The sequence below is a fragment of the Cyanistes caeruleus genome, chromosome 3 (genome assembly GCF_971803275.1).
Source record: "Cyanistes caeruleus chromosome 3, bCyaCae1.hap1.1, whole genome shotgun sequence".
NCBI classification, from domain to species: Eukaryota; Metazoa; Chordata; class Aves; order Passeriformes; family Paridae; genus Cyanistes; species Cyanistes caeruleus.
The window spans coordinates 86977078-87003349 of record NC_141703.1 but is presented as its reverse complement, the minus strand read 5'-3'; the positions used below and the strand labels follow the sequence as shown (position 1 = coordinate 87003349).

Sequence of the window (26272 nt, the reverse complement as noted above, 5' to 3'; positions counted from 1 at the left end):
GGCAGAGGAATGCTGGCTGCTCCACCTCTGCTTCTGGAGCCTTTGGGAGATGGAGGAATGAGGGATGAGGGCCACAGAGAGGTCCCTTGAATTTTCCCATACACTTTCCCTGTCTTCCTCAGAACATGGCTGATTCAGTTCCTGCCTGGCCACCCCCCATCCCACCCTGCTAAGTGACAGCTCTTTTTCTCTATGCCGCACTGTGAGCACACAAATAACATCAGTGAGAGGGAGGCAGGCCCCCGACAGACACCACAGCAGCCCAAGCACCCGGGCCTGTGAGGGCTCTCATGGACGTTGCAGTGAGAGCGGTAAGAGAGGAAGGTAAATAGCTGTGCAGAGCTGAGGGACAGTCAATGCCCTAGCATGGGAAGAGAGAAGGGACGGAGTGTGGCCCACAGGGACAGCCATGAGGGTGACAAGGTGCTGAGGATGGGTATCAGGGTAACCTCTCCATGGGGACAGGAAATAGGCAAAGTACCTCCAGAGATGGCTTCTCCCTGGGGCCTGGGGCCTAGCTGGGGAGCCCAGGCTGTCCCTGACTGGTGCTGCCTGTGGCACAAGGGCTTCTGGAGGTTCGACTTCAGGCACACACTTCTTCTGGCAAATTCAGGGATTGCTCCACAGGGACAGAGAGCATCTGTGTCATTGCCCCTGTGTCTGTCCTGAGAATTAACCTCTACACGGAGATTTGCTTTCCTGACAGGACTGGTTCTCCGGTGGGGTGTGGAGGCGGCCACTGGGATGCAGCCAGGGAGAGCACTGGTGTCTGGAAAGCAGCACTGCAGTGCAATTTCATTCACTCAAGCTCTGCCAGTGACACCTCCCTGCTGCTCTGCTCACAGGCTGAGGAGACCCAGGCCACTGCAGCCTCTCCACTGTGCCCTCAGCTGTTTGTGCTCTGAAGAAAACCCACGTGTCCTCTCCTGCGTGGGACAAATCTGCATGGGATAACTGGGGAACCCAATGAGTACAGGGATGACATCTGGGACAGTGGCAAGGGTGGAAGAAACACAGGGAAGGAGACACAGGCCATTCTGCTGAGGTCTGCTGGCAGCACTTTTCCCTCATCTTTCTCCTTCCTGTGCTGGGAGCTCTCCCTGACAATAGGAAAGGAGAAACAAGTGGAAATGGGCTAGGATCCTTGGGGGAACTTCTGCCTCATAATGCTGGGAAGGAGGAGGCCCATGGGGTGTTACCCAATTCAAGGTTTTGCTGAAGGAGAAATTTCAGTGGAAGTTCTGAGGAAAACTGAATTTGGGTGCTAGACAGGAGGCAGGATTAACAGGTAGAGACTGTGGCTTAGTGCTGTGTTCTGAACTGACTACGAGAATTACGGTGATGCATTTCAGCTGTAATTAAGTACTGCTTACCCCAATCCAGGACTTTACTGTGCCTCATACTCGGCCAGAGAGCAGGGGCATGTGTAGGTGGAAAGGAGCATTTCCAGGAGAGCTGACCCAAACTGGCCAAAAGGATATTTCCTACCATTCAACATGATGCTCAGTATGGAAACTGAGGGGAGCTGGCCAGCTGCTGCCTATCACTGCTCTGGGATGGGCTGGACACCGTGTTGGTGTGTCATGAGTGACAGTATTGTGCATCACATGGATTGACTTGAGTTTTATTTCTCTCCATTTTCCTTTTTATTTACTCCTATTTTTGCTCTGTTTGTATCTCAACCTGTGAGTTTTTCCCTTTTTCCTATCCCACCAGGTGAAGTGTTCAGTAAGTGAGTGGCTGTAACAGTTGGTGCCTGACTGGGCTTAAACCACAACAACTTGAGTACTAGACAGCATCTCTGTGTCCCCTAGCTGTGGAATGAGCTGCAGCTCCCCTGACCAAGCCTGTGGGTCACACTCTGATGCAGTCTGCAACCTCAGCATCTTGTCCAGGGAAGCTGCAGGGTTCTGGGGACCAGCATGGAACACCAATGAGATGGGCTTCCAGCTCATGAAACTATTTATTCAGCACGTGAACAAACTCAGATCCAGAACAGAGAGCCCCGAACAAAGGCAGAGCCGGGGTTCTTGAGGGACAGAACTCCCTAGGGTCTCCACCCTTGAGGGTGGAGTTCAGGGTCAGTGACCACTAGAAACACCGTAAGGGAGAAACCCCCCAGGGACTCAAACTCAATCAGAACTCCTGGGCCTCCCTTCACAAGGGGATTGGGGTCAGACAATGTAACTCTTGTGCCTCCCCTGAGGCACGTCACCACAACACTCCAGTAAAGAATTTCCAGCTTCTGTTCTTGATGGATTATGAAAATTTATGTGCACATTGGATTCTCTTGGGCCTTTGCACTCTGTTTCAAACTGGAGATAAAGAGAAATAAACAAGTTAGGGCAGTCGTCTGCAAGCAGCAGGGGATGTAGTGGATGGGCCAGACAGGATACTCAGAAACAACAACAACAACCCCTGCTGAAAAGTCCACTCGGACTTCTTCCACCTGGTCCTTTACAAGGTCATCAGAGACATTCCATGTCCAGCCTGGGCAGCCTCCTGCTGTGGGCAGAGACAATTCTCAAACATCAGAGTGTTCAGGTCACAGGGTAGTGGTGTAACTTGGAGTCCCTGGTGCACAGCAGTGTGCCCATTACCTGGAGATGTGGAAACCAGTGGGGCCAAGGACCTCTGGGCTTTTGTCCTTTCATATGATGGTGCTGTGTGAACTATTCCACAGCCTGCTTCCCACACCATGAATTGACGTCACAGACTGAAAGGAAGGAGAGAGGGATGAGGAAGGGAATAGGAAACAGGAAAGGAATAGGTGTAAGAGGACAGAGACTAAAACTCAGGGGACAGAGAGAAATATATGAAAGAAAAAAATGAGAAGCAGTCTGTGAATGGCATAGAAATTAGATGAGTCAGTGAGGACAAGAAGAAACAAGAGTCAAAAGGTGATTCAGAGATGGGAAAGAATAGGAAAGCAGTTGGAAACCATGCAGAAGACAGACAGACAGGCATACGTACACTGTCCTTCCAGAAGAGCTGGAGGGCAAGTGAAGTGGAAGTGAAGAAAACGGGGTTCTGTCAAACACAGGGCTCAGTGTGTACTGGTGGCTGATCCCTGTTTGCCTGGAAAGGTTTGTGCTATGCTGTACTGGCCTTTGAGTCACTGTGAATCTTGTTCAGCACAGAAATATGTGCCTGTGTCATTGAGTAGGGCATACTGTATCTTCACAGATAAATGGTTGTTCTTAGTCCCATTACTCTGAAAGCGATTTTGGAATTCCTTCTCAATATCTGCTTTGCCTCCTTCCACTGAATATACAACCAACTGCATACTGGCATCCTTCTCCATGGCTAACTTGTACCAGTACATGTTTACAAAACTTTTCTGTGATGCAGAACATTCCAGGGTCACAGGGTCTCCCACTCGGACAACTGTATCTGGTGACTGCTGAAGGGCCCAGCCTGGAGAGAAAGACAGAAGAGAAAGCTGGGAAGTGAAATGCATTGAAGAAGACAAGAATACACATCCCTGAAGTACTTCATGGATGGAATGCCACCAGGATGTCAGAAAGTTTTGGGAGAGTGCCCTGCTTCTCTGCAAAAGACACATACGATCAAAACACCCCAAACAAACCAGCTTCAAATGCATTAGGAAACCTGCTTTGAGAAGTAATGTCCTTGGTACTCTCAAGTGAAGGATTAAAACTGGGCAGGAAAAAAAACAAATTTGTGGTTCTGCTGAGTTTTCTGATTCAATGGTGGTGGAAAAGCTGGTTCATTGTCCATCCTCCCTCTGGATGCCTTGGGGAAGGGGCATTGCCAGCAATTGAGAGCACAGCCGAGGAGACAGCAACAGCTCCAGTGCAGCTGCTCAAGAATTAAGAGAAGCCCACTTACCCCCAGGCAGCAGGATGGCCACAAGGAACCGGTGGAAATCCATAGAGAAGGGCTCCCTCCTTCCAGCAATCTGCCCCTAGTGACACCACAGACACAGAGATGCGTAAAGAGGAGAGGTGGAGAGGAAGAGATACGTCTCTCTGTGGGTGGGCAGGGGAGTGAACAGGAGTCTGAGATGTGACAAGGCAGTTGGCTGTCCAGGAATGGTGGGGAATGACACCTGCAGGCAGTCATGAGGTGCTTGTTCTCTGCTCCTCTGGCTTCCTGCTGTGTGTGAGGTGGGTGTGCATGAGTAGCTGGGAGCTCAGTAGGTGGCAGAGTTCAGTGCTATCACGGGCCAGGATGGGGCTGCGTGGCAGCCTGAGCATGTGCACAGAAACGCACCAAATGGCAGAAGATGATGGGAAGAGAAGGAGATCCCAGGAAGGCATGTTTGTGTTTGTGTCCTGCTCTTTTTCTCCTCTCTAGCCACCCTCACACTCCCAACTCTGCAAGCTGCACTATGGAATCACGGCTTATGTCAGTCAGGCCTGACACGTTGTCCAGGTATGGGAAAAGCTGCTGACCTGCCAACCTGGTGTCTCTTGGGGCATGACAGAAAATAGATCTGTAACTGTTCTTCTCTAGCTCCAACAGGGATCTCAAGGAGAGGACAGGCTGCTTTTGCACAGGGACTGCCCTTTGAGAGACTGCACCTCAGGGAGACTTCTGAGAAGTGTGTGCCCCACAAGATGTGCTGCTACAGACTGAACTTCTCCACGTCAGAGAAGAACAGATACACTCCTTGCCTCTTTATTGCAGCACTCTGCAAAAGAGCAACTGGACACAAATGGACAAAGCTGGAGAAAATCTTGTCCTCTTCTCTCCAGACAGCCTTGTTCACCTGCCCAATCCTGTAGGCAGGCAGAGACACTCGTAGCTTGTTTGTGCACTGAGTTTGTGTACAGAGGTCTGACAGAGACCCTGCACATCTGCGCTGTGCTGAGTGCCCACCACCGCAAGGCAGTGTAAAGCTGACCTATAGAAGACATCAAGTCATCCAACTGCTCAAGGCTGTCATGGACTTTGCAGTGAAAATGTTCCCCGATGTCCTATCAGCAGAGGAGAGCAGCAATGCCTCTAGCACACAAATAGTCCACTGCAGGCCTGAGTGTGTCCCATTGCATTCATTTCCCACAGCTGCCTGGAGAAGATTCAGGAAAGACCCCAGATTCGTCTAAAGAAGCAGAAGAAAACAGTAAAGAAAGTGGGCTACTTTGTAGAAACCCCACATCCTCACACCACCCAACCTCTCCAGCTGAGAGGAGGCTGTGCCTGATGTGTCCATGGAAAGGGTCTCCAATTCCCTGGGGAGTGCAGAGGGCAGGCTAGTGCCTAGGGAGCCTTGCTGAAAACATGGAATTTGAGGAGTTAGTGATGTTAAACAGGCATGGCTGCTATGTAGGGCCCTGAGGGGCCCTTTAGGTCCCGAGAAACTTGGATGTTAGCATGGGAATCTTCAGAGTGGGAACCACCTGGAGTGGCCTATGCAGGCCTGTGCTATGCACAGGTGTGTCTTATGCAAGACAGAATCACAGAACAGCTCAGCTAAGAAGGGACCTCAGGGGGTCACTGCTTCAACCTCCATGCTCAAGCAGAATCATCCCAAAGAACATGGCACAGGATTGTATCCTGGTGGTTCTGGAATATCTCCTGAGAGAGAGAGAAAGAGAGAGACTCCACTAGTTCTTGGGGCAATCTGCTTCAATGCACAGTCACCAACTCTGCAAAGCTCTTACCTCAGATTCAAGTGGAACTTTCTGTGCATCGTTTTCTGCCCATTGCCTCTTGTCCTAGTGCTTGGTATCACCACGAAGAACCTGGATCCACCTCTTGGAACACTGTCTTCAGATTCTTGTAGACATTGGTGGGGTGGCCACTTAGTGGTTTCTTCTCAAGGCTGAACATGCCCAGCTCCCTCAGGCTTTGTTCAGGAAATTGGTGTTCCACTTTATCCATCATCTTTATTCTCCTGTTCTGGACCTTCTCCAGGAGCTCCTTGGACATTTTGTACCAAGGAGTTCAGAAGTGGACACTGCACTGCAGATGTGCCTCACCAGGGCTGAGTAGAGTGGCAGGATCATCTCCCTCACCCTGCTGGCAATGCTCTTCCTAATGCACGCCAGGGCACCATTGGCTTCTTGGCCACCAGAACACCATGCTGACTTACGGACAGCTTTGCGTCCATCAGGATCCGCAGGTCTGTGGGAAACGGAAAAATAGAAACTACCACAGATGCTGAAGGATTCAAGCTGCAGCCTCAGAAAGAGCTTGAGTTAATGTAATGGCAAAAGTACACAGACATCAAGTAGAAAAATTATAAACTTAGGTTCCTATAATTGCAAGTATGAATATGCCTTGAGTAGGTAAGAAATTGTATTAGGTAAAATAGTGAGAAGTTTAGCTGTATTAATGCGACCTACAGACTAGGCTAAGGATCTAGAAGGTGTAATAAAGGTGTGTATGGGTACGTGACCTATCAGTTTATTGGCTGAAAGACAGGCACAGTGCAGCAAAATTAGGGAAAGGTGATAGGCTATGAAGCAGAAACAAGTTTCATGTTAGCTGTCTATTGGACCAAAATGTTATATATTGCTGTGTGAAGAAGAAACCCGTGACTACCTTGAGCTATGGCTGACTTGTTTCTCCTCTCCAAATATCACACCTTCAAGACTAATATCTGGCTTACTTGAGCAATAAATCATCTTAAATAGCATGGTGGTCCCATCCCTCATTTTCCATCTCAACACGTCATGACAGAAATCCCCACTTCTGCAGAGAGGCATTTCAGAAGATCTCACTATTTGTGTTCACAGCATTATTGCTCATCTACATTACATTCATAAACATCACCGATATATGGAAATTCTTGTGTGGCAAAAATGAGTCTCTGTAGAATATTCCAAAGATGAATAAAAGCATGGTTTGGTACTTAGGCAGATATTTTAACACACGTTAGGAGAGAGAAATTAGAAAAGGGAGATGCTGAGCACTCCCACACATTTTAACTATTTAACTTGGGATGTGGTGGGGGGCACGGATAGTTTTCCTACCTTCCCTTTTGAAATTACAATGGAGGAATTTGATTTAGGAAAACAGTGTGTTGATAAAAACACAACTTATTCAAGGAAAGGAATTTGCTAAAAGAAACTTAAAAATGTTAACCGCTGGGTTTGCTGGATTTATTTTTCCAAATAAATGCGATGTCATACTATATTAGGAATGGTGAAGCAGTGCGACATGACTCTCTTAGCCGCATTGTTCAAGAGAGCAAAGTTTATTATTCTTAATCTTCTTTTACACACGTTTGAGAATGTCTGAGATGTAAAACTCTCATTGATCATTAAAGTAACACATCACCATCATTGGTTAAGTGGAACACCACTCCTTGACTAAACAACAACTACCGATTGTTGTCCTTTTCCAAGGCTTGTTGGGATTCCTTCTTATGCTTTCCCAGGCCAGAGCGAGAAGCCTGTGTGACTTAATTTCACACATGCTTTGTTCCCTGCTTGCTTTATGCATTTAGTATCCACAATGGAATGTATCTTTCTGTCCACTACCTAAAATATCCAACCTCAGGTAAAAATATGCATTTTTAAGAAAGATACCATCAGCACAGAGGAATCGGAAAGAGGTTTGAGAGTTGTTCTCAACAGGTGTTCTATATAAGAATGAGACAGACAAACAACTACACATCTCGCAAAGCCAAAAGGTATTGTTAGATTGAAGGCTACCTTACGGAATAATTAAAATAGCTCCCTATCTTAGCAGAGGTTTATGATTAACGGAAATGTTATTTGTACATTCTCCCAATGCCTGATAATGCCCACATTTAGATCTTCAAATTTTCAGCTGTGTACTTTTCTCTGGAGAAATCCTTGGACTAGAGATAAGACCATAACCAGATTGCCAAAAACGTATTTCTAGCAGCTCCCACATCCAGTCAGCCAGTCTGGGCTTGAGGCTGAACCAAGACCATGAAGTGCCTGCTGCTTCTCGCCTTTATTGGGGTGGCTGGTGAGTATGTTTTTTCTTTCTATTTCTGCCATTTATTAGGAAGATGATTTTCTGAGCAAAACTGCAAGGTAGCCTATTGTGGGAAAGACAAGTCCAGTTTTGACTTGCAGAAGGCAGAGCCCTGCAACTTCCATCTTCTGTCTCTTCATAATGCCTTGTGCCTCAAGCTGGGGAATGAACACCTTCATTGGCATGGAGTTCCTGACCCAGCTGTAGAGGTGTGGCCATAGCTTCAGAAATCGGCTGCCTCCTTCTTCAGGACTAAGGAGTGCACAGGGAATAGTTCTGGCCCAGGAAGTCAAAAAGCAAAGGCAAAATTTTGGACCCTGGGTTGGTGCTCCAAGAAAATAGCACTGCACACCTGTTTTGACCTTTTCCCCCCGTCAACCCTTGACTGTTTCATAGACAGGACCCTCGGAAAGACACGCCCGTGATCCGATCCAACAAGAACATTTCTATGTCCTTATGTTCCCTCAGGGAGTAGCCTGCAAGGCTTTAGCTGCACAGATGTGAGGCACCAAAGCAGGTGTGATCCCCTTCTTTAAGGGTGCAGCAAATGAATGTGCCTTAGACCTGCCCACCACTGCTGCCCTGAGTGCCCGTAGAAGGGGAGCCTACAAGTGAGGGGGTTCAGACAGGCAGTCACAGGGCAGATTACAGGCCACATTACCTTAGGCCAGCTATTGACACATGGCATTTCTTGTCTCCCAGTTGCCTTCCCCACCTTTGCTGAAGATGATGATGACAAGATTGTGGGAGGCTACACCTGTGCAGAACACTCTGTGCCCTATCAAGTGTCCCTGAATGTTGCTGGATCTCACGTCTGTGGAGGTTCCCTCATCAGCAGCCAGTGGGTCCTGTCGGCTGCTCACTGCTACAGACCGTGAGTGGAAAAATTACATCCTTCTATAAGCCCCATCTGTCTTCCAGTTTACTTCTAGTATGAATTCTGAGCTCTGAGACAGAAATATGTAACTGCCTCCATCCTGACCACAGACGGCCAAGGCATGAGTGGACCATTTAGGAAGCAGGGCCGAGGCATGCTGAGGGGTTTTCCACTTCTGCAAATGTTTCTGTGAAAGCAGAGCACTTTCTGACATAACAATGGGATAGTCAAGCAATGAGTTCTGGGCTGTGATTCCATATCAATTGCACGAATCTTGCTAAAGCGTTGTCCCTGGAGAACAGGCCAGAAGAATTTCCCTTGTCCCAGAACATTTGTAGAAAGGGGGCTGCTATGTATTCAACTGCTGTCATGTATTTACAAACCTGCAGAAATTCACCACCTGGACTGGGAGTGGGTTAAGATCTCGGTGTGGATCCCCAGGGCTCCCTGCAGGACACGAAAGATCCCCTGCCCCAGAAGGCTTCTGTGGCAGTGATGTTGGAGCGAGTGCATTCACTGACAGGGAGGTTTCTCTCAAGCTGCCAGGAGCAGTAAAAGACACACCTTTGCCTTCTCTTTTCCAGTCGCATCCAAGTGCAGCTGGGGAAACACAACTTGAAACTCAATGAATCCACTCAGCAGTTCATCAACTCTGCTAAAGTCATCCGCCACCCTGGCTTCAATGCCCAAAATGCAGATAGTGACATCATGCTCATCAAGCTGGCCACCCCAGCCCAGCTCAACAACGCTGTCCAAACAGTTCCTCTGCCTACCAGCTGCGTGGCCACCGGCACCACCTGCCTGATCTCCGGCTGGGGCAACATTCTCAGCAATGGCAGTGAGTACTCTGGGGGAATGTACAGACCCTTGGGGGCCCAGGACAGACTCTAAGACCTCACCATCAAGCCCCAACAGGACAGGCTAAAACATAAGGAAGTTTTGTGGAACAGGTGTTTTGAGCAATGGGTCAGTCTAGGGACTGCACAGTGCATGCATAATGTCAATAGAATTGTCAATTCTCTGAGAAGAAGGGTGAAGTCCGGGACTGTGTCTCGATAATTTCTATGAGAGAACTTCCTTCTCTTACACCCATGGCCAGAGACGTGCATGGCGAGTGGTGATTATTCCACTGATCACAACTATACCTGCACAAGAGCAGAAGACAGTTTTCCTGAGGCTCAAGTTTCTTCCAGTGCATATATCACAAGAGAGGCTCCATTCTTGCCAATTGATGAAATTCCAGGGAGTAGAAAATTTAAGGTGACTGCAGTGTAGAAGGGTGGGCCCACGGGTAGAATTTATTCCATCTCTAGAGAATGAACCCATTCTGTGTTTAAAGTTGAGAGGATGCAGGATGGCTGCTAGAACAGGGGGCCAAGCATTTGCTTTTCAGCTAAGATTATCTCCAAGTGCTGAAAAGGTCTCAGCAGCCATCAATCATCTCTCCCTATTTCCTTGCAGTTGAGTACCCGGACGAATTGCAGTGCCTGGACGCTCCGGTCCTCTCTGCCACCGAGTGCTCCGATGCCTACCCCGGGCAAATCTCTGGGAACATGATGTGTGTAGGATTCCTGGAGGGAGGAAAAGACTCCTGCCAGGTAAATCATCTCTTTTCACAGTCATTTCTCTCCTGCCTTTACCCAGATGAAGGAAAAGGTACACTCACATCTGAGTTTTTCAGTGACAGTAGAGGCTTTGGGCACACATATCCTGAATGTTTGCCAAGTACCACATCCTGTGGTAAAAATGTGGTAAAAATGGGCAGCTGACTCATCCTTAGTGGTGCCCTTGGAGCTCAAGTCAGGCATGGCAGCATCAGGAGGAAAGTGCAAATCACAAAGAGCCTTTGTAGAACTTTTGTGCAGAGTATGCCTGACAGGGCTTCCTCCCAAAACAGTGATCTCAGGCATCTCTGGCTCATTGCTTAGGCTGATGCCATTTGCTGAATATCCATCCAACAGGAAGATTCCGGCGGTCCCGTGGTCTGCAATGGAGAGATCCAGGGCATTGTTTCCTGGGGTATTGGATGTGCTGAGAAGGGCCATCCCGGAGTTTACACCAAGGTTTGCAACTACATCTCCTGGATCCGATCCACCATGGCCTCCAACTGAGATGCTCTTTTGGTGTGACCTGTATTTTCTCATCATCATTTCTGTTCTTTTGGATCTGGACAAGTAAATGTTATGAAAAATTAATAAAGACTTTCAGGCACCCCTATATCGTGCACTGTTTATCTGTGAATTTCTACAGGCTGTGATATGGACCACAGCAGTAGTGAACATGACTCAAGGGAAAATATTAATTATCTGTAGTGCCTCTCAATTGACAGGGTTTCAGAACACTTTGCAGACTCATCATCAGGAGTCTTTCAGTCGGTTATTTGCTCTTGTTTCTGAGGCAGAACATCATCTCTGTTCTTCACAAGCAATAGCCCATATTTCATCAGTTCTTGAAGTGATTCTGAAATGCATCCTCAAACATTGCCTGTCCCCCTTCTTCTGGGAACACTAGCAGCTGCAGCATGTTATCCTTTCTTTGAGCCTGCTTATACAACTGCATGAGGAATGGAAGAGGGATGAGGGTGATGTTTTGCCAGGAGGTCAGCAGGAGGCAGGGCATTCCATAGAGACTTTGGATCTGCCATGTTGAAGAGTTGGTCCTTGCCAGGAGGCTGATTGGGATATCATGTTCTGTGCTTGCTGAGTCCCAGAATGAGGCTGTGGTTTCCCAAATCCCAAGGAGAAAAGAAGGCTAGGAGAGAGGAAGGTGGGAAGTGAGGAGAGAAGACAGAAAAGGTGCCAGAAGAAAGGGCTTATAGCTGGGAGGGAAGTGGGAAGAGGAGACAGAAATGGAGGAATGCAAGGAAGAAAGCAGGAAAGAAGAAAGGAAGGAAGGAAGATAAAAAGGCAAAAATCTGGAAAAGAACACAAAGTAAAAGGAAGACAAGAAATTAAAGTTGCAGGAGGGCAGAATAAAAGTCTCAGGGAGTGATGGTAGCCATGAGTATCTGCTGCTGCCTGGGGCTCTTTGCCTGCAGCTCCTGGATACTGTCAAGACCAGGGTCACATCATAACCATCAAGGGTGTTCAGGTCACAGTGTAGTAACTTGGGGCCCCTGGGACACAGCACTGTGCCCATTCCCTGGAGACAACTGGGGCCAAGGACCTGTGGGCCTCATCTCTAGCTGGTAGAGAAGGAAAGGGCTGTGTGAACTATTCTACATCCTGCCCAACCTGCCATGAACTAATATCACAGAAGGAGAGATGGATGAGGAAGGGAATAGGAAATAGGAAAGGAATAGTTGTAAGAGGGCAGAGAAGGAAAGTTAAGGTGGACAAACAGAAATATATGAAAGGAGGAAGGTGAGAAACAGTCTGTGAATGGCAGAGAAATGAGGTGAGACAGTGAGGACAAGAAGAAATGAGAGTCAAAACATGATTCAGAGATGGGAAAGAATAGGAAAGCAGTTAGAAACCATGCAGAAGACAGACAAATGGACAGACTGACAGACGTATACTTGTCTTTCCTGAAGAGCTGGAGGGCAAGTGAAGAAAACGGGGTTCTGTCAAACACAGGGCTCAGTGTGTGCTGGTGGCTGATCCCTGTTTGCCTGGAAAGGTTTGTGCTATGCTGCACCAGACTTTGAGTCACTGTGGATCTTTTTCCAGACAGAAACATGTGCCTGTGTCATTGAGTAGGGCTAGTGGCAACTGGCAGTGGTCAAGTAATAAATATTTAGGCTTCAGGCATTAGATTGAGCCTGTGTGAATCTAAGTCTCACAGCTTTCTCACTCTGGCCTGAGAAATCATAAGGAGGAATCCAAAGAGCCCTTAGAGAAGGAAAACAATCTTTAGAGGTATTGTTTGTTGCCTCATTTTCCTGCAAGAAGCAGTCAAGGAGTGTTGTTCCTAACTGTCCAATGATGCTGATGTGTTAGTTTAATGACCAATCAGAGTTTTACCTTTTCAGACCTTCTAGGAAGTGTCTATATAAGATCTGGAAGAATAAAACTTGCTCTATTGTGCAACCTAGGCTAGAGAGTCTGTGTTGTCACTTCACCGTTCCGAATATATCGCACAAAGGGCATGCTGTATTGTAGTGGTTTAGATTTGTCAATTCCGTTTCCCAGCCAACGCACCAAATAAATGTCATGGTTTTAAAGCAGTAACTAAAAAAAAACTAGAAAACTTACTTATTTCTTGCTGTGAGATGTGGATTAGAACATGAGCAAAACAGGCTTAAAAGGAATAAAGAAAGTTTATTAACAAAATTACAAGAGTAAGAAAACTAAAATAAAACTTCCAGAAAACTCTTTTTTCCCCCACTACCCAACCATTCTTTTGTTTACATGACAACATAGAGACAACAAACTTTGGAACTTTGGTGTTTAAACAGCCCCCAATTCCTGCTAGAATCTTTTCATCAGTCTCTGTAGAGAAACAGAAGTCTTATTCTGCTAATCTATGGACCTTCTCACAAGAAAACTATTTCTGTTATAGCTTTCTATTTTTCTGATGCCAGCTGCCTGGAAATCTGTCATCAGATTTTCTCCTCTCATTTCACATCACTCTGAGGTGTGTTATGGGCTGTGAGTCTAGGGGTGTCATTTTTCAGGATGAGTTATTCAAACTCAAAAAGTTCTTTTCATCCGTCTCTGTGAGCTTCCCTGGAAAACAGAAGTTTTCTCTTTGCCTCAAGCAGCCCCAAATCTTCCACTATAATTCCTCCCCTTCTGTTCCAGCACCTCACTGTATCATAATTACTCCACCTTTTTGCTCAAAATCCACACTTTGAACACTCTACTCCTCCCAATATACTTTGTCATGAAATAAAGGAGTTTTTTCAGAACACTGTTGTGCATTTCCATAGCTTTACCAGAAAAACGTTTCAGCTTAATTAAAGCATCTCCTTATTCTCTACCTCTTCTGAAGCTTAATTCTTTTCTTTACTGTCTCTTATAGTTTATAAAGTCTCTTTACATGTTGATCACTCTCTTTTTCTTTCTCTGGAAAAAAAGGATTAATCTGCAAGTCTCATCTGGGAAATGAAAAGGTTAAAATCTTGCCCAGGCTTTGTAGATGGTTCTGTGATCTCTGCCGGAGCAGCAGCTGGAGCTATCTGCAATGGAAGACTCTTCATGACTGCTCTGGAGAGTGTGGTCACTGTCTCAGCCGGCCACAGGTCAAGACCTTTTTTCTTTCTTTACTCGGCAGTCTCTGGTGAATTCAGTCACAGCAAAAACTGCAGCCGAGCCAGGGACTGGCCTGGCCCGTCCAGAGCCCGGGGCAAGCCCCGCAGGCCCCATCTCCTGGCCGGGAGCCGCGGCAGGCCCAGCCCAGCCCCTGCCCGGGCCGCATGGCCTGGCCAGGGCACGGGAAGCCAGCTAAATCTCAGTTACTTTTCACAGCCAGGAAACAAAGAGACAAAGAAATTCCCAGGCTTAGGTCTTAAGGTGGTGTTCACAGGTTGGTCTCACTTTTCAATGGTTAAAACTGCTGTCAGTTCTTAGAAATGGCCAGCTGTTGGCCAGGAAACAAATTCCCATCAGCCTCCAGCAGTTTTAACTTCCTTAGGTGTTTCTCTCTGTTTTCTGAAATACCAATCTGTCACATATATCTTCACAAATAAGTGGTTGTTCTTAGTCCCATTACTCTGAAAGCGATTTTGGAATTCCTTCTCAATATCTGCTTTGCCTCCTTCCACTGAATATACAACCAACTGCATACTGGCATCCTTCTCCACGGCTAACTTGTACCAGTACATGTTTACAAAACTTTTCTGTGATGCAGAACATTCCAGGGTCACAGGGTCTCCCACTCGGACAACTGTATCTGGTGACTGCTGAAGGGCCCAGCCTGGAGAGAGAGACAGAAGAGAAAGCTGGGAAGTGAAATGCATTGAAGAGGACAAGAATACTGAAGTACTTCATGAGATGGAATGCCACCAGGATATCAGAAAGTTTTGGGAGAGTGCCCTGCTTCTCACTGAACAGTCTCAGCTCCCTCAGGCTTTGTTTAGGGAAGAGCTGCTTCCCTTTGAAAGATCAATCATCTTTATTCTCCTGTCCTGGACCTTCTCCAGGAGCTCCTTGGACATTTTGTACCAAGGAGCCCAGAACTGGACACTGCACTGCAGATGTGCCTCACCAGGGCTGAATGGAACAGCAGGAACACTTCCCACGCCCTGCTGGCAATGCTTTTCCTGAAGCACCTCAGGGTACCATTGGCTTCTTAGCCACTGCTGTTGGCATAGACAACTTTGTGTCCACCAGGACCCCCAGGTCCTTCCCTGAAGAACTACTTCCCAATGGATCAGCCACCAGCCTGTGCTTCTGCATGGGGTTGTTCAACCCCAGGTGCAGAATCCTGCATTTGTCTTTTGCTGAATTTCAGAAGGTTCCTCTCTGCCCATCACTCCTGTCTGTCAAGGCCCATCTGAAGAGCTGCACAGCCCTCTGGGGCATCAGCAATTCCTCCTAACTTGGTGTTACCAGTGAACTTGATGAGACTCTTTACCCCTTCCCCTGACTCACTGATGAACAGAAAACAATGTCACCTCTTGGAAAAATCCTGTTATCTGCTCAGCTTGCTAACATAATTTGTAATTTTTATAATATTTTTGTAAAGATAAATGTATGTGGATCAAAGGGTGGAAGGCAGGTGGATCCTGTCCCAGAGACCACTCTACATGGAGGAATTAGTGATCCACGTAACACTTTACCTGAGTTAGCACAGGCTTGTGCTCTGTTGTTCATATTCCTCAGCCACAGAACAACCACAGAGAATTCGTTGTAACAAAGGAATGTGGGGGCAGCTCCCACATGGCACGAGCTACTTCCACACCTGCCTGGCCTTGCCTTTATCTACCTGCACACCATGAACCTCCAACACAAGCATTTGTTCTGTTTCACAGTGAGAATTATGAGAAGGGTTGATTGAAGTTCAGTAAGAGGAAGTCAGTGGAACGCAGATTGAAGACGGAAAGAAGGAGGTGGGGAGGGGAGACAGAGAGGAGAAGAAGGGCTGACACAGAACTTAAGTGTAGTGCAAGTAAGAGTTAAAGGTAGAGGGAGGTAAGGAGACAAAGATGGACAAATAAACTATCAGCATTTGAGAAGAGGGGTAAGGCAAGGCTGTCAAGAAGATGAGCTAATGAATGAGAAGGCTCCTGCAGCACCCGCAATGTGGAAAGCAGGTTCTGTTTGTGCAGGGAGACGTTTGTGCTCAGCTCCCTCTTCAGTCTCACCACTGTGCTCACCCTCAGCACAGTAGTATGTGCCAGAGTCATTAAGAAAGGCTTCTTCTATTGAAAGGGTGATACTGTCTCCTTTGATCTTGCTGCTCTTGAAATGGCCTTCAAAACCCTTCTCCACTGCAGGGTTACCACCTTCTATTGCAGAAGCCAGCTGGGTCAGCCTGGAATTCTTCTCTGAAAGCAGCATGAACCAGTACATAGCTGTGCTGCTGGATTTCTTCTTGGAACATTCCAGATTCACAGACTGGCCTTCTTTTATCACCAGGTCTGGAGACTGTTCCAGGGCTAACACTGGAAAGAGAAAGATGGAGCAGTGAGGAGAAGGAAAAAATGGGAAAAGTTTGAACTAGGCACTGTGGGTTGGCAGGGAAAGGGTGGAAAGACATAGGGCAGGAAACAGTTCAAGTCCTTGGACAGCTCTTCAGGTCAGCAAGTGAATTTCCAATCTCGCTTCAACAGGCAAAATGCATTCCTGGGCAGTTTGAGTCCAATCCAGACACCATCTCCAGGCTGCACAAAGAATGACAAATACATGGCCATTGCAGAAGATTCACGGATTCCTGAATCCCACGTTCACAGCTTGTCCTCAACACAGGAAGCTCTGCAGAATGAAGCACTGCCAGGAACTGGCTACAAAGCTGGGAGAGCAGCCGTGGGATTGATGGACATGCTCAGGGCTGAGTAGAGTTCACTTACCCAGAGGGGCCAGCATGGCCACAAAGAAACAGCAGGGAACCATGGGGGAGAAGCCCCGACCCTCTCAGCAGCCTGCCTCTTGTAGCTGCCCACAGATACATGAAGAGGCAGGCAGCAGGCAGTGAGGGTGAGATCTCGGGGTGGGGCCGGCCAAGAAATGAGAGAAGGCATTGGCTGGCTGGGAACCCTGGGGAATGACACAAACGATGGCAGGAAAGCAGAAACCCTGCAGAGATGCAGCAGGTGGAAGGGACAGGCTGAGTGGGGGTGAGTGTGGAGGAAAGAGGGGGTTGTAAGGACAGAGCTGTGCTGAGGTTACACGGGAGGCTGAGTGTGGGCAAGGCAGAGGAATGCTGGCTGCTCCACCTCTGCTTCTGGAGCCTTTGGGAGATGGAGGAATGAGGGATGAGGGCCACAGAGAGGTCCCTTGAATTTTCCCATACACTTTCTCTGTCTTCCTCAGAACATGGCTGGTTCAGATCCTGCCTGGCCACCCCCCATCCCACCCTTCTAAGTGACAGCTCTTTTTCTCTATGCCGCGCTGTGAGCACACAAATAACATCAGTGAGAGGGAGGCAGGCCCCCGACAGACACCACAGCATCCCAAGCACCCGGGCCTGTGAGGGCTCTCATGGACGTTGCAGTGAGAGCGGTAGGAGAGGAAGGTAAATAGCTGTGCAGAGCTGAGGGACAGTCAATGCCCTAGCATGGGAAGAGAGAAGGGATGGAGTGTGGCCCGCAGGGACAGCCATGAGGGTGACAAGGTGCTGAGGATGGGTATCAGGGTAACCTCTCCATGGGGACAGGAAATAGGCAAAGTACCTCCAGAGATGGCTTCTCCCTGGGGCCTGGGGCCTAGCTGGGGAGCCCAGGCTGTCCCTGACTGGTGCTGCCTGTGGCACAAGGGCTTCTGGAGGTTCGACTTAAGGCACACACTTCTGGCAAATTCAGGGATTGCTCCTCAGGGACAGAGAGCATCTGTGTCATTGCCCCCTCTGTCCTGAGAATTACCCTCTACACGGAGATTTGCTTTCCTGACAGGACTGGTTCTCCGGTGGGGTGTGGAGGCGGCCACTGGGATGCAGCCAGGGAGAGCACTGGTGTCTGGAAAGCAGCACTGCAGTGCAATTTCATTCACTCAAGCTCTGCCAGTGACACCTCCCTGCTGCTCTGCTCACAGGCTGAGGAGACCCAGGCCACTGCAGCCTCTCCACTGCGCCCTCAGCTGTTTGTGTGTCGTTCTGTTTGGGAACGGCAATAAAGAATGACACGGACTCTCAAGGGACTCAAAACAGGAGAATCTCTCTAGTTTATTGCTCTAGGCTTGTCTTATAGACAGATATGTGGAAAAGTACAGAAAAGAAACTCTTATTGGTTAACAAAGTGCTACATCACCATCATTGGTCAGTGGGGCACACTACCCCCCTGACTTTCTCCTGCAAGGAAAACAAGAGGACAGACAAACAGCACCTGGCAGTTGTTTTCTGTCTCTGAGGATTGTTTTGAAATCCTCCTATGAATTTCTCAGCTAGCTTCTCAGGCAGGGCTGATAGGCCATGGGCCTGCAGTTTCTGCAGCTCTCTGCAGCCTGCTCCAAAGCTAGCATCCATAATTCACCCTTTTTGTTAGAAAAAATAAAAAAGCAGTGTTTGTCACATCCTACTGGGCCCTTGTAGGACAGAGAACAAACACAGCTCAGGAGGTTTCTTTACTAGAACTTGGAATGGATGTTGATTTAGAATTTTGGTTTACGTTTTGATGTTTAAGAATTGTTTTCCTTGCAAGGACTTGATCGTTGAGTCTAATATTTCTAATTCAGTGAATTAGTACACACACTATACAAAACACTGTTAGTCTGTTTAAACTGACAGTCTAACATGTCAACAGAGTAGTTTAAGAGAACACTAAAGTGATAAAACTCACATTAAGTACACTCAGATTTATACTCAGTGACACTCTACTCAATTTTACTATGCAAAATCCATAAACTTTTTACAGATCAATTAACAATGCACAATGCAATTTATGATCCTTTGATCCCCCCTTCTTATCCCATTTTTTTTTTTTTTTTTTCCATTGGATTTTCTCTTCAGATATAATTGAGGGGCTTTTGAGGGATTTATAAAGTTTACATGGCTGCTGTTGTTGTTTGTCGGGTTTTTGACTGGATTGTGTTGAATGAGGAAGTTTATGGAGGTTTCACTAAGGATGGATAGGATGTAGACTCGTTTTAGGATGATTTTTGGTTGTTGGAACAGTAGTTCATGAATTCTGGGAGGTTCAGGGAACTCAAAGTTACTATCTTTTTGCGGCTGGTTGTCAGCTCCTGCGAACACAAGACTCAAAAGGTTCAAGGTGAGTAAATTTGGGTCCCGCAAGGACTGCAGGACTTTGGCGCGGCTCAGGCCGCTGGAGCCGACGGACACGGCACCGACCCCGAGGCATTTCCTCGGGCCAGCGCGGAAGGTCCCGGCGGAGGGGCCTGCCGCTCTCCTTCCCTCCCCCGCCACTTTTATGGGTGCGGGGGGGCGCTGGTAGAACTCGGATCAGGAGCGCAGCACAGTCCACTCTCCCCCCCGCCTCCCCTCTGGAGCGCGGAGGGAGCGAGGTGGGCGCGGGGCTAGCGCGTCCCGCGCACGCGCGGGGCGAGCAAAGCCTCCGGCCCCCCCTGCCGCTTTCTCGCCGGCACTTTGGACGCGGGGGCGGCGATGCCCGCCACGGGCCTGGCCCCAGCCTTAGATCTGGGCTTGGGTTCGGCTTTTTCGGGGTTCTCGCGGCCGGCCGGCGGCTGCCCGGGCCACGGCCGGTGGCGGCAGGCAGGCGCAGGGGGAGCGAGGTTGCTGCTCCCCCTCCCCCCGCCGCTTCTCTGCCGGGGGGAGCCGCGTGTCCCGCCGCATTGGTACACGGGGGGTTTGTTCGCTCGGGCTTCCCGGCGGCGGCGGCCCGCAGTGTTCCGGACCCGTGCTCGAACCCCTCGGTGGTGCCCCGCACGCCGTGCGCGGGGGGTGCTGAAGAGAGGCCCCTCTGCTGGCAAAGCCCGCGCGCCGAGCTCCGCGGATGGCGGGCACTCAAACTTTTCTGGAGAGGGAGATCTCTGGCTCGCGGATTGCTCTTGCTCGCTGCTAAAGTCCTCCGAGGGTCTGGGCAGAGCCGAAGGAGCACTACGCAGCTCATCCACGGTTTCATCTCCCAGTCCCTCATCTTGTACAACGGAGGAACTTTCGGCATCAAAGTTTCTCATCCCGGCTTCACTGTTTTTAGGCTGGCACTGTTCCAGTGCCCTAAAGATCACTCCCCAAGTTGCTGCTAAGTCACACGCACTGGTATTTCCCACAACTAGCTCAGTCCACAGGTGTTCCCCTACTGACCACCAAATCTCAAGGTCAAAAACACCATTCACAGTCATAGCAAACTCCTGCACTTTCACACAGTGGAACAAAGCGCGCATATCTTCTTCAGGAACACAGAGTCTCATGCTCAGCAAGGCATTTTGCCATGCAAGGCAGACCAGCTGCTCGTTAGCTAAATTACAGTTCTCCATTATGAAAACTTTATCTTGGAGGCTCCACGAATGCAGTAATGCAGACGCTATCGGCTCTGACCCGGGACTTCGAGCTCTGCTTCACCAAGACAAGCTGTTCCAAGCCCGCTCACCGGCAGGCTCCACTATCCCGTTGGTTTTCAAAACCAGCTTCCTCTAGGAAAGCCCGGGAGAATTCCACTTACCCTTCCAGGGGGAAGGGCTGGCTTTTTTCCCCCGCTCGCTGCTTACCCTCAGGGGATTAGCAGATGTCGTCACGTCGGTTGCTTTCTGACCTCGGGGGTCGGCTGCACATCACGTCGGGTTACCGGACCTCGAGGGGTCGGTTCAACATCACGCGGGGTCACCAGATGTCGTTCTGATTGGGAACGGCGATAAAGAACGACACGGACTCTCAAGGGACTCAAAACAGGAGAATCTCTCTAGTTTATTGCTCTAGGCTTGTCTTATAGACAGATACGTGGAAAAGTACAGAAAAGAAACTCTTATTGGTTAGCAAAGTGCTACATCACCATCATTGGCCAGTGGGGCACACTACCCCCCTGACTTTCTCCTGCAAGGAAAACAAGAGGACAGACAAACAGCACCTGGCAGTTGTTTTCTGTCTCTGAGGATTGTTTTGAAATCCTCCTATGAATTTCTCAGCTAGCTTCTCAGGCAGGGCTGATAGGCCATGGGCCTGCAGTTTCTGCAGCTCTCTGCAGCCTGCTCCAAAGCTAGCATCCATAGTTTGTGCTCTGAAGAAAACCCACGTGTCCTCTCCTGCGTGGGACAAATCTGCATGGGATAACTGGGGAACCCAATGAGTACAGGGATGACATCTGGGACAGTGGCAAGGGTGGAAGGAACACAGGGAAGGAGACACAGGCCATTCTGCTGAGGTCTGCTGGCAGCACTTTTCCCTCATCCTTCTCCTTCCTGTGCCAGGAGCTCTCCCTGACAATAGGGAAGGAGAAACAAGTGGAAATGGGCTAGGATCCCTTGGGGGAACTTCTGCCTCATAATGCTGGGAAGGAGGAGGCTTATGGGGTGTTACCCAATTCAAGGTTTTGCTGAAGGAGAAATTTCAGTGGAAGTTCTGAGGAAAACTGAATTTGGGTGCTAGACAGGAGGCAGGATTAACAGGTAGAGACTGTGGCTTAGTGCTGTGTTCTGAACTGACTACGAGAATTACGGTGATGCATTTCAGCTGTAATTAAGTACTGCTTACCCCAATCCAGGACTTTACTGTGCCTCATACTCGGCCAGAGAGCAGGGGCATGTGTAGGTGGAAAGGAGCATTTCCAGGAGAGCTGACCCAAACTGGCCAAAAGGATATTTCCTACCATTCAACATGATGCTCAGTATGGAAACTGAGGGGAGCTGGCCAGCTGCTGCCTATCACTGCTCTGGGATGGGCTGGACACCGTGTTGGTGTGTCATGAGTGACAGTATTGTGCGTCACATGGATTGACTTGAGTTTTATTTCTCTCTGTTTTCCTTTTTATTTACTCCTATTTTTGCTCTGTTTGTATCTCAACCTGTGAGTTTTACCCATTTTCCTATCCCACCAGGGGAAGCAGCTAGTAAGTGAGTGGCTTTAACAGCAGGTGCCTGACAGGGCTTGAATCACAACTTGAGTATTAGACAGCATCTCTGTGTCCCCTAGCTATGGAATGAGCTACAGCTCCCCTGACCAAGCCTGCACTTCACACTCCAGTAAAGAATTTCCCGCTTCTGTTCTTGATGGATTATGAAAATTTATGTGAGGATTACCCTGTGCTCATGCATTTTTTTTTGCTGACAAGTATGAAGAGTAGATGAGTCAGGGTAGCCCTTGTGTCTTGCAGCAAGATAAATCCTTCACAGTGGAGGAACTTGACTGTGATGGAAGTTCACAGAGAAACAGGGCAAAAATAGGGGTGCCTGAAAGTCTTTATTAATTTTTCATACGTTTTACTTGTACAGATCCAAAAGAACAGAAATGATGATGAGAAAATACAGGTCACACCAATAAAGCATCTCAGTGTGAGGCCATGGTGGACTGGATCCAGGAGACGTAGTTGCAGACCTTGGTGTAAACTCCGGGATAGCCCTTCTGGGCACATCCAATACCCCAGGAAACAATGCCCTGGATCTCTCCATTGCAGACCACGGGACCGCCGGAGTCTCCCTGTGCACACAAAGGGTATGGATATTTAGCAAATGGCATCAGCCTAAGCAATGAGCCAGAGATGCCTGAGATCACTGTTTTGGGAGGAAGCCCTGTCAGGCATACTCTGCACAAAAGTTCTACAAAGGCTCTTTGTGATTTGCACTTTCCTCCTGATGCTGCCATGCCTGACTTGAGCTCCAAGGGCACCACAGCTAAGGATGGAGGCAGCTGCCCACTTTTGCCGGATATGGTACCTGGCAAACATTAAGGATATGTGTGCCCAAAGCCTCTGCTGTCACTGAAAAACTCAGATGTGAGTGTACCTTTTCCTTCATCTGGGTAAAGGCAGGAGAGAAATGACTGTGAAAGGAGAGGCAGATGATTTACCTGGCAGGAGTCTTTTCCTCCCTCCAGGAATCCTACACACATCATGTTCTCGGTGATTTGCCCGGGGTAGGCATCGGAGCACTCGGCAGCAGAGAGGACCGGAGCGTCCAGGCACTGCAATTCATCTGGGTTGTAAACTGCAAGGAAAAAGGGAGAGATGGTTGATGGCTTGCTGAGTCCTTTTCAGCACTTGGAGATAATCTTAGCAAAAAAGCAAATGCTTGGCCCCCTGTTCTAGCAGCCATCCTGCATCCTCTCAACTTTAAACACAGAATGGGTTCCTTCAGTAGAGATGGAACAAATTCTACCCGTGGGCCCACCCTTCTACACTGCAGTCACCTTAAATTTTCTACTCCCTGGAATTTCATCAATTGGCAAGAATGGAGCCTCTCTTGTGATATATGCACTGGAAGAAACTTGAGCCTCAGGAAAACTGTCTTCTGCACTTGTGCAGGTATAGATGTGATCAGTGGAATAATCACCACTCGCCGTGGACATCTCTGGCCATGGGTGTGAGAGAATGGAGGTCTCTCGTAGGAATTCTAGAGCCACAGTCCCAGACTTCACCCTTCTTCTCAGAGAACTGACAATTCTATTGACATTATGCATGCACTGTGCAGTCCCTAGACTGACCCATTGCTCAAAACACCTGTCCCACAGCACTTCCCTATGTTTTAGCCTGTCCTGTTGGGGCTTGATGGTGAGGTCTTAGAGTCTGTCCTGGGCCCCCAAGGGTCTGTACATTCCCCCAGAGTACTCACTGCCATTGCTGAGAATGTTGCCCCAGCCGGAGATCAGGCAGGTGGTGCCGGCGGCCACGCAGCTGGTAGGCAGAGGAACGGTTTGGACAGCTTTGTTGAGCTGGGCTGGGGTGGCCAGCTTGATGAGCATGATGTCATTGTCCAGAGTGTAGTAGTTGAAGCCAGGGTGGCGGATGACTTCATCAGAGTTGATGAACTGCTGAGTGGATTCGCTGAGTTCCAGGTTGTGTTTCCCCAGCTGCACTTGGATGCGACTGGAAAAGAGAAGGCAAAGGTGTATCTTTTACTGCTCCTGGCAGCTTGAGAGAAACCTCCCTGTCAGTGAATGCACTCGCTCCAACATCACTGCCAAAGAAGCCTTCTGGGGCAGGGGATCTTTTGTGTCCTGCAGGGGGCCCTGGGGATCCACACCGAGATCTTAATCCACTCCCAGTCCAGGTGGTGAATTTCTGCAGGTTTGTAAATACATGACAGCAGTTGAATACATAGCAGCCCCCTTTCTACAAATGTTCTGGGACAAGGGAAACTCTTCTGGCCTGACCTCATTCCTCATCCTGTTCTCCAGGGACAATGCTTTAGCAAGATTTGTGCACTTGATAAGAAATCACAGCCCAGAACTCGTTGCTTGACTATCCCATTGTTATGTCAGAAAGTGCTCTGCTTTCACAGAAACATTTGCAGAAGTGGAAAACCCAACAGCATGCCTCGGCCCTGCTTCCTAAATGGTCCACTCATGCCTTGGCCGTCTGTGGTCAGGATGGAGGCAGTTACATATTTCTGTCTCAGAGCTCAGAATTCCTGCTAGAAGGGAACTGGAAGACAGATGGGGCTTATAGAAGGATGTACTTTTTCCACTCACGATTTGTAGCAGTGAGCAGCCGACAGGACCCACTGGCTGCTGATGAGGGAACCTCCACAGAAGTGATATCCAGAATTCAGAGACACTTGATAGGGCACAGAGTGTTCTGCACAGGTGTAGCCTCCCACAATCTTGTCATCATCATCTTCAGCAAAGGTGGGGAAGGCAACTGGGAGACAAGAAGTGCCATGTGTCAATAGCTGGCCTAAGGTAATGTGGCCTGTAATCTGCCCTGTGACTGCCTGTCTGAACCCCCTCACTTATAGGCTCCCCTTCTACGGGCACTCAGGGCAGCAGTGGTGGGCAGGTCTAAGGCACATTCATTTGCTGCACCCTTAAAGAAGGGGATCACACCTGCTTTGGTGCCTCACATCTGTGCAGCTAAAGCCTTGCAGGCTACTCCCTGAGGGAACATAAGGACTTAGAAATGTTCTTGTTGGATCGGATCACGGGCGTGTCTTTCCGAGGGTCCTGTCTATGAAACAGTCAAGGGTTGACGGGGGGAAAAGGTCAAAACAGGTGTGCAGTGCTATTTTCTTGGAGCACCAACCCAGGGTCCAAAATTTTGCAGTTGCTTTTTGACTTCCTGGGCCAGAACTATTCCCTGCACACTCCTTAGTCCTGAAGAAGGAGGCAGCCGATTTCTGAAGCTATGGCCACACCTCTACAGCTGGGTCAGGAACTCCATGCCAATGAAGGTGTTCATTCCCCAGCTTGTGGCACAAGGCATTATGAAGAGACAGAAGATGGAAGTTGCAGGGCTCTGCCTTCTGCAAGTCAAAACTGGACTTGTCTTTCCCACAATAGGCTACCTTGCAGTTTTGCTCAGAAAATCATCTTCCTAATAAATGGCAGAAATAGAAAGAAAAAATATACTCACCAGCCACCCCAATAAAGGCGAGAAGCAGCAGGCACTTCATGGTCTTGGTTCAGCCTCAAGCCCAGACTGGCTGACTGGATGTGGGAGCTGCTAGAAATACAGTTTTGGTAGTGGTCTTATCTCTAGTCCAAGGTTTTCTCCAGACAAAAGTACACAGCTGAAAATTTGAAGATCCAAATGTGGGCATTATCAGGCATTGGGAGAATGTACAAATAACATTTCCGTTAATCATAAACCTCTGCTAATATAGAGAGCTATTTTAATTATTCCGTAAGGTAGCCTTCAATCTAAAAATACCTTTTGGCTTTGGAAGATGTACAGTTGTTTGTCTCATTCTTATATAGAACGCCTGTTGAGAACAACTCTCAAACCTCTTTCAGATTCCTCTGTGCTAATGGTATCTTTCTTATAATGTGTATTTTTACCCAAGGCTGGATATTGTAGGAAGTGGACAGAAAGATACATTGCATTTATTTGGAGAAAAAAAAAAATCCAGCAAACCCAGTCATTAACTTTGTTAACTTTATTTGAGCAAATTCCTTTTCTTGAATAATGTGTGTTTTCATCATATGCAACACAGTGTTTTCCTAAATCAAATTCTTCCATTTTAATTTCAAAAGGGAAGATAGGAAAACTATCCTGTGCCCCCCACCACATCCCAAGTTAAATAGTTCCAATGTGGGAATGCTCAGCATCTCCCTTTTCTAATTTCTCTCTCCTAACCTGTGTTAAAATATCTGCCTAAGTACCAAACCATGCTTTTATTCATCCTTGGAATATTCTACAGAGACTCATTTTTGCCACACAAGAATTTCAGTATATTGGTGATGTTTATGAATGTAATGTAGATGAGCAATAATGCTGTGAACACAAATAGTGAGATCTTCTGAAATCCATCTCTGCAGAAGTGGGGATTTCTGTCATGATGCAAAGTTTACCAAAGCTTAATGCTTTGCTGAATA

General features: G+C 48.3%; 2 protein-coding genes and 2 long non-coding RNA genes across 6 annotated transcripts in view; 2 read left to right on the top strand and 2 right to left on the bottom strand.

Annotated features, from left to right (window-relative positions):
- The first annotated feature begins 120 nt into the window (after nucleotides 1–120).
- On the top strand, nucleotides 121–11014 carry LOC111945794 (trypsin I-P1-like). The gene is made up of 6 exons (XM_086882541.1): nucleotides 121–324; nucleotides 7747–7911; nucleotides 8623–8794; nucleotides 9382–9635; nucleotides 10259–10395; nucleotides 10759–11014. Exons 2-6 carry the CDS (start codon nucleotides 7872–7874, stop codon nucleotides 10906–10908), a joined length of 753 nt encoding a protein of 250 aa, XP_086738667.1. The 5' UTR covers nucleotides 121–324; nucleotides 7747–7871; the 3' UTR covers nucleotides 10909–11014.
- A 1393-nt stretch (nucleotides 11015–12407) lies between these two features.
- LOC147654310 (uncharacterized) lies at nucleotides 12408–17267 on the bottom strand. 2 transcript variants are annotated; one of them, XR_015284923.1, is made up of 3 exons: nucleotides 16749–17267; nucleotides 15964–16343; nucleotides 12408–12479 (listed from the first exon to the last, which is right to left on the bottom strand). It is a non-coding gene; the product is annotated as an uncharacterized LOC147654310 (long non-coding RNA). The 2 variants fall into 2 exon arrangements; XR_015284922.1 differs by lacking the exon at nucleotides 12408–12479 and adding an exon at nucleotides 13040–14653 and having other exon boundaries at nucleotides 15519–16343.
- Nucleotides 17268–17333: 66 nt separating this feature from the next.
- Nucleotides 17334–25622, top strand: LOC147654309 (uncharacterized). Its single transcript, XR_015284919.1, has 2 exons — nucleotides 17334–17981; nucleotides 20640–25622. It is a non-coding gene; the product is annotated as an uncharacterized LOC147654309 (long non-coding RNA).
- LOC147654308 (trypsin I-P1-like) overlaps nucleotides 22186–26272 on the bottom strand; it is a 74673-nt gene continuing 70586 nt past the window's right edge. For both annotated transcript variants that reach the window (XM_086882538.1, XM_086882539.1), the window contains exons 2-6: nucleotides 25311–25467; nucleotides 24431–24599; nucleotides 23572–23825; nucleotides 22811–22947; nucleotides 22186–22441 (exon numbers count right to left, since the gene is read on the bottom strand). In XM_086882538.1, the coding sequence (XP_086738664.1) occupies nucleotides 22292–22441; nucleotides 22811–22947; nucleotides 23572–23825; nucleotides 24431–24599; nucleotides 25311–25350 (750 nt within the window). In that variant the 5' untranslated portion in view covers nucleotides 25351–25467 and the 3' untranslated portion in view covers nucleotides 22186–22291. The remainder of the gene's footprint in view (nucleotides 22442–22810; nucleotides 22948–23571; nucleotides 23826–24430; nucleotides 24600–25310; nucleotides 25468–26272) is intronic.